Source organism: Pteropus vampyrus, unplaced genomic scaffold, assembly GCF_000151845.1.
Source record: "Pteropus vampyrus isolate Shadow unplaced genomic scaffold, Pvam_2.0 Scaffold260, whole genome shotgun sequence".
Lineage (NCBI taxonomy): Eukaryota > Metazoa > Chordata > Mammalia > Chiroptera > Pteropodidae > Pteropus > Pteropus vampyrus.
In genome coordinates this window covers 13352-21466 of record NW_011889041.1, presented here as the reverse complement: position 1 = coordinate 21466, position 8115 = coordinate 13352, and the positions used below count along the sequence as shown (strand labels likewise).

Genomic DNA, 8115 nt, shown 5'->3' with positions numbered 1-8115 from the left:
ACATCCCCATGACTTATTTTATAACTGGAAGTTTATACCTCTTGACCCCCTTCACCCAACCCATCCTAACCCACCCTCCCCTATGACAGTCACCAATATATTGTCTGTATCTATGAGTTTTGGTTTGTTTGTTTGTTTTAGATTTCACATCTATGAAGTCACAGGGTATTTATTTATCCTCTGTCTTATTTCACTTAGCATAATATCTTCAAGGTCCTGTAAGCTTTGCTAATAGAAAACTGTTCTGTCTTTTATATGCATTGCAGACTATTCTCTCTTTCTAGGTCATCCTCTGGAAGTTGGTAAAACTCCTGTTCATAGGGGTATGTGTGGGGATATGTGTGTGTTCCCCTGAAAGAACAATTGTCAGTTACCTTCTTTGCTCTTATTAGTCTGCTCGATTTAACTGTGCTTAGTTTCTCTTTAAGGCAGTGCTTGGCATGAGGCATTGAAACTGACATTTTGTTAGGAAGTACCTCACAATAGGACCTCTATTTCGGCAGCTGAGCCCCACTTCACTTAAGAATCCCTCACTACTGGTTTTACAACCTTGGGGTATACTTTTCCCATGACTGTCAAACAGAAGCCATGAAGCAGAATAGAAACTATTTGAAATAAGGGTATAGACTTTTTCAGTTGTTAAAGATTTGCAGCCTTGGAGAACAAGTATAGTGAAGATTAGAATTACATATGGCCACATTATACCTTAGATTAGTAATGCATGTGGGTTATTTTTTTAATGTTTATGAGCTCTAGTTTTTCTTTTAATAATTTTCTCGTTCTTATGATATGATTGGGACTATGCTTTTAATTAGTATTAGATTGGAATTTTTTAGCTAGCTTTATTGAGGTGTAAATTATATACATAAAATTAACCAATTTTAAATGTACAGTTGGATGAGTTTTGATATAGGTATATGGCTGTGTAACCATTACCACCATCAAGATATGTAACATTTCCATCACTCCCCAAATTCCCTTGGCAGTTAATTCCCTCCTACCACCCCTGGCTCTGGGTGCTTTCTGTCATGATAATTTTGTCCGTTTTAGTATTTCATATAAATTGAATAATACAGTATTTATTCTTCTGTGTTAGGCTTTTTTGATCTGCATTATGTTTCAGTATTCACCCGTGTCACTTCATATATTGGTAGTTCATTTTTTCTATTGTTTCCATTGTATGCATGCACCACAGTTTATCCAGTTCACACTTGATGGACATTTAGATTGTTTTCAGTGTTTAGCTATGTAGATGAAACTACCTTAAACATTTGGATACATATCTATAAATGGGATTGATGGGTTGTATGGTAAGTATGTTTAAAGTGTTTAATTTTATTAGAAAATTCCAAACTATTTCTAAAGTGGTAGGCCCTTTTGCATTTTCACCACTAGTATATGAGTTACTCTTCAACCTTGTCAAAAGTTAATATTGTCAGTTTTATCTTTTTAAAATTGAGATAAAGTTGACATATAGTATTATATTAGCTACAGATGTGCAACTTAATGATTCAATATTTGTATACACTGTGAAATGATTACCACAATAAGTCTAGGTAACATCCAGTATCACACACAGTTACATAATTTTTTTTCTTGTGATGAGAACATTTAAGATCTACTCTCTTAGACTTAAAATTTAACCACTCTAAGGAGTGTATGATGACATCTCATTGCGCTTTTAATTTCCATTTCCCTAATGACGAATGATGTTGAGTATCTTTTCAGTCCTTGTGATTCACATATCTTCATTGATAAAGTGTTCATATTCTTTTCCAATAAAAGAATTGGGTTGTTTGTGTTCTCGTTATTGGGCTTCGTGAGTTCTATATATATATTCTTCAGATAATTAGTTATATAGATTTGTGTGTGTGTATTCATACATATATATACACCCATCCATACACACACACACACACACACGCATATGTGGATGCATAGGTGTGTGTGTGTTTTGCAAACATTTTCTCTTGAACTTACCTTTTTGTTGTTTTAATGATACCTTTTGAAGAGCAAGTTTTACATTTTGATTAAGTTCATTTTATCAGTTTTTTCTTTTATGGTTTATTTTCTATCCAAGGAATATTTGCCTAACAAAGAATTTCTCCTGTATTGTTAGCTCTTTCTTATCTCTATGACCCATTTTGAGTTAATTTTAATATATGGTGTAAGGTAAAGTTCAACATTTGTTTTTTTCTGTATTGATTTCCAGTTGTTTCAGCACCACTAGTAGAAAAGCTTATTCTTTCCCCATTAGATTACATTGGCACCTTGTTGAAAATCATTTGATCATATAGGCATGAGTATATTTCTATATTTTGTTCCATTGATGCATATATATGTCTTTATAACAATACCACCCTCTCTTGATTACTGTAGTTTCATAATAAGTTTTGAAATCAGGTAGTGTGTTTCAACTTTGATCTTTATTCAAAATTGTTTTGGCTTATCTAGGTCATTGTATTTCTATGTGTGTTTCAACTTTGATCTTTATTCAAAATTGTTTTGGCTTATCTAGGCCATTGTATTTCTATATATATTTTAGAATCAGCTTGTTGATTTCTACAAAGAAGTCTGCCAGAATTTGATTGGGATCGCGTTGAGTGTATAGATCAACTCAGAATTGATACCTTAAGAATATTGAGTCTTTTAATCCACAAACATATATGTATAGCTAATTTATTGAGGTCTTTTAAAATTTCTCTCAGCAATGTTTTATAGTTTTCACTGTGGAGATTTTTCACATATTTCATTTTATTTATTTCTAAGTATTTTATGTTTTTGATGCTTTAATAAGTAGCATTAAATTTTTTTTGTCAGTTTTTTTTTGTCACTAGTGCATAAGGCTATGGAATTTATATAACATAAGGAAAGGGAAAGAGATTTTAGCTTACGTTAAATGATTTCATTAGTTGGAAATGGATAGGGTGATATAAGAACGATGGACTGCATATTCTGATTTCTTCAAAATATACTAACATGTTATAAACTTAGTGAACGAATCTCAGTACTTATAAGTTTGCTTTTTGTGGCTTATGTCATTGATGAAAGTTATTGATGAAAAGCCATCTGTTATCTAAAAATAGGTGTCTAGAGCACAGAGAAAGAGACCAGTTTCAGCCTTACAGCTATGATATTGAGCCACTCAAAAGTAGTAATTTGAAAGAAGTGAAAGAAAATAGCAGCAAAACTCCAACTGTGTGAAGCTATAGACGGAAAATTTCGTCTTTATAGTAAATTTGATAGACAATACAATTTAAGAACATGGATGACTGACAAAAACTTAGAGGAGAAGGAAAAATGGACGGGAATAAGTTTGAAGTATGTTTTGGTGCATAAAAGGATGTGAACTTTCAAATAGAAACTTTTTAATAGTAGGCTATAAATTCATTTATAACCAGTTCGTTTCCACAAAACGTTCGAGCCAGCTTATGACAAAACACATTGACTGAAATAGTAAAAGAAAAAGAAAATTAAGACTAATGAACAAATCATAACTCTCAAGTGTTAATACAGATGCTGTTTTGTGCTGCATATTTGGTTGTAAGCTTCCTGGGAATAAAGGCAGGTAGGAAACTAATCATTTACATAGATAAGAGGGGCTATACCAGTCTCTGAAATCCAAAACTTAAGGACTGTGCTGTGCCAGTTAAATAAAAATTTTTACTGATGGAGGATATATGAATTAATATAAAAAACAATTTTTTTAATATAAAAAACAATTAAAATGGTTAAATCTTCCACTGTGTTAGAAACTCTTGTTAAACACTATAGTAGGCATGTGATATGAATTGTTCTTTATATATCTTGGTATTTATGCATTTTTCCCATCTATCTATATTCATTGCGAAGCTACTAGGCACTCAGCATTGTCGTCAGGGCATTAAAAGGATAGAGATGCACTTAATGAAGTTCTTATATCATGAAAGCTTAAGTTCTGGACAGGAAGGCAAATGAACGACAAGAAACATTTAGAAAATAAGCAAAGGTGCTTGTAAATACATTGATGTGTGAACTATGTAAGTACTTGATCTGGGTCTAGAAGCATTTGGTTTAGTGGGAAATAAGTTGTGGGCTAGGAAGACGTTTTATTGGAAGTATGATGTAGCAAAGGTGAAGTGCAGCTACGCTACATTTTTTGAATTCATTTCGGAGCCCAAATAACATCAGAGTGGAGAATAAGAGGCCACTTTTCATATCCTCTGCCAAGTATGATAGGTCACAAATAATACTTATTTGAAGACATGAATATTTTTATGACAGTTGAGAAACATATATTGAAAAGAATAGCTGGTTCTTTTTCATCTTTGAATCCTTATTGCTTATCATGCTACTTTGCATATTATAGAGGATTGATAAATAGTTTTTGAATGAATGACTTAAAAGAAAAATGGGAGAGAGATGTTCTATAACAATTTGTACAAAATAAAATAGTAATCAAATAAAAAGAGAAACCTTTTTCAAGAAAGTTTTAAAGAAAGGGTCGAATGATAAGAGCTGTTTATTTTTCTAATATAGTATTGGTGGCAACTTGTTAGTATTGTTTTTGTTAGAAACTAGTTTGTTTTCACTATTTAAGTGAAACAGTAGTAATTTATAAGAAGTTGTACATACTCACAAAATAATCCCATACGTGGAGTCATTTGTCACTAACCTGGTAAAGAAACCACCGATTTTGATTAGCTGAATGCAGTATCTGGTGAAGCATTGTTTCTTAATTATCAAAGTTTGTTGATTACCTTATTACCAGTCAGCTTCCTGGACTCTTAAATATTTGATATTTCTGGTACCTAGCATAGTATCCAACATACTATTTATGGAATATGTGAACTAATGTTAAGTGCTTTCTACATATGAGATGTGGTATAGAAGTGGTTTAAGACAGGATTTTTGATATGAGTGGCTTATACACTCTTCCAGGTGACATGAACAAATAAACAGATAACAATTAGAATGGCATACTAAAAACATTACTCAACAGCTATGCCAGTTTGGAGAAAGAAGAAATCTCTAATTTGTTAAAGACTGTGAAGGCAACACTGATTAATCTTTAAAACAAAGATAGAAGTTCATGAATTTATTCAACCACTTTTTACTGGTTAAAGATAGAAAAGGAACTATGCATTTCCTTTCTTTCAATAAATATGTGTGCAGCCATCTAGATCTTCGCTAATCTATTAGAACTCAAAGATTGTAAATCATTTTTTTAACAGGAGTTTAGCCTCATTGCAAATATGTGACTCTTTATAGCCATAAGGTTGCTACAAGGCTGCTCTGAGGAAAATTGTAGTGTAAAATAAGTGCTAAAAAAATGCCTCATCGAACAAAGGTGATTAGGAGGTATTTATAAATAAGAAGGCTTAAAATGACTGTATACAAATGCCATAATAATAAGATCGAATGAAGAAAATAACTAGACAGAAGACTGCATTTACATTAGACTAATGTAGGGAGAATTTAAAGGAGGAAACAAGTAGGAAAAGTGTCTATTAGTCAAAAGGGGTTTTTAGGAAAGAAGTCTAGGGCTAAATAAAAAAAGTTAATGAGTAAATTTAGAATGTGGGTAAGGACTAAATTTAGAAATAGTAATGAGATGGGGCCATGTTTCCTACGGTTTTATATTCTTATTCATTCATTAAATATTTCACAATTGCTCCCTCAGTCCACAGTCTATAAAGAGGAATTTAGAAAGTATTTTTCATATTTTAGTTCTGCAACTCAGTCAGAAAAGAGATTAGTCTTTTGCTTGCCAAACCAGATTTTCTTTCATATATCTGTTCATGCTCATATGTAAAAGTAATGAGGATGATGGAGAATTAGTTCTAGGTCTCCTTCTAGGACACTGAGATTTAATTATTTTGGAGCACATTTTCCACAGTGCTTTCATATTTATACACAATTTACTTTTCTGAGATGTTCAGCCTTCCAAAGAATTAAATATGTGACATGAATTTTATGCATGTGTGTGATGGTGGAGGTGGTATAAGGGGGACTTTTACATAGGAGAATTTGTTAGGACATTGTTGCAATATTTAGATAAGTTATGAGAACCCATACTGGAATGTTGATGGTGGGGATGGAGGGAGAGGGATGAGAGTGAGACATATGCCCTGGGATCTTAGTGGCCAGTTGGTGAATGGGGAAGGGCTAGCCTAGGAGAATGGGGTGAAGAGAGGCTGGGAGATTGCTAATCAAATCCTAGTTTTCAAAGGGTATGTAGAACTCAGACTTAGTCTAAATTGGTTTTAATGTCCAAGAGGGTTCTCTGTGGTGTATGGAATACAGCAACAAGAGTGTCTTGTTACTGCCAGTGCTTAAAGTCTGTGGTGACATGATGTGTTATTTTGGATGGTCTGCCTTGTATTTGGATGGTGTAGCTATGGCTGGAGTTGGGGCTTTTGGTCCCCCAGGTGGTGGTGTTGCTTGGGCAAACTTGGGTAGGGAATTTGGGCTCCAGCTAAGTGATCTGGGTAACAGAGTGGGTCTGGTTCCAGCAAGTGCATTCAAGTGAACTCACCAAACTCTGACAGGCTTTGGACAGATCCATTGTAGGCTAGGAGGCAGGGGCAGGAAGATATATAGTAGTAGTTGCATTCATGTTTAACCTCACCTTTTGAATAGTCTTTTTATATTTGGTAAAATTTTCCCAGTATAAGTTTATGCTAATGTAGAGTCATTTCTTGCCTATATAGAAGTCAGTACTCAAACTTTCATCCTCTTTTGTAGTCACATCTTAGGCATACGATTTAGACTTCACCAGTGAGACTTGCCTCTTACAAGACTTCGACTGGACCTGAGGAAACAAATGGACCCGAGAAAACAGATTTTGCATAGAACTTCCATTTTTGCTGATGGAATTAGGTGGCTGGTGGCAGCAGTGGCTTCCCAGTGGTTGCAATGTTGACTTCCAGCAATGGTGGTGGTGGTGGTGTTTTTCAGTCCTCTCGCACATCAACATCATCATCAATGGCCATTTTCTAACATTCCTGTTTTGTATCATGGTTTGGACATTGTTCCTGGAAGATTAACTTTGAGCATAGTTCTTCATCTTCCCAACAGTTCTGTGAGATGCCCAGTAACCTCTTAATAAACTCCTTTTCCACTAATTGGCCCAGATCAGCCTCTTTTGTGTTCAGCTAGGAATGGTAGTTGGTCCTGGCTTGATTATGCTAAGAAAGTGATTAAAGACAAGTCTTTTGATGCTTGCTAGGCTTCATTAGAGTCTACCTAGTAACTGGTGGCAGCTGAGGCTGTAGGGCATGAGCCAGTTAGTGCCTGCTGCTGAGTAGGAGTGAGGATGGCTAGGGATTGACCCCAAATTCATAGGACCTTCTTTTAGGTTATATTTCGGGATGAATTATGTGTGGGAGGAAGAAATTGTTTTCTGTCCTAAGTTCTTCCCTCTAATCTAATAATTCTATCTGTATGAGACAAATTAACAAGAGAAAATAACCAAATTTAATTAGTTACATACATGTGAGTAATCCCCATACATAAGAGAGTTAGAGACCCCACATATATGAGAGGTTCAGAGGAAAGTCAGTGGCAAGATGATAAGAAGAACAGATATTCAGTAGTTAGATGCTTGCCCTGCCCTATAGATAGGTTGTAAAAAGTTATTTCTGGGGATAACTCATTATGGGCGAGGCCCCAAATTCAAAAATTTTAAGGGAGAGATAAAAGTTTCTCATGAGTCTGTAGGGTCTTAGTTGCCTTCACTTCAATATAATTCGCATGCCAGAGTGGCACATCTTGGGGAGGCCTGTTCTGAACCCTTTACCTGGAAGAGAAATGGAAAAGAATTGTTAATTGGCCTATTTGCACATTGGGGGTATGGAACAACGATTTTTGTTTTGAGCGTCTAGTTTGAGGTGCCGATAGATATATTCATTTTTGGAGATAATCTAGCACATAGTTGGAAATGCAATCCTAACATTCAGAAAATAGATTGGGCATAGAAGTTATTCAGCTGACAGTTATTTCAAGACTTTGCTGAAAATGGATGAGAGCGATAAGGGTAGAACATAGAATGAGGAGACAGGAAGGGTCAAGGACAGATTCTTGGGGGAATATTCAAAATCATAGGGCAGATGGGGGAAGGAGACAGTGAAGAAG

At 34.7% G+C, this 8115-nt stretch overlaps 1 protein-coding gene across 1 annotated transcript in view; it reads left to right on the top strand.

The window, feature by feature from the left end:
* LOC105302064 (DNA primase large subunit-like) overlaps positions 1-7106 on the top strand; it is a 77935-nt gene extending 70829 nt beyond the window's left edge. Inside the window, exon 8 of the mRNA XM_023520360.1 lies at positions 6727-7106. Within this exon, the coding sequence (XP_023376128.1) occupies positions 6727-6750 (24 nt within the window). The 3' untranslated portion in view covers positions 6751-7106. The remainder of the gene's footprint in view (positions 1-6726) is intronic.
* The last annotated feature ends 1009 nt before the right edge of the window (positions 7107-8115 follow it).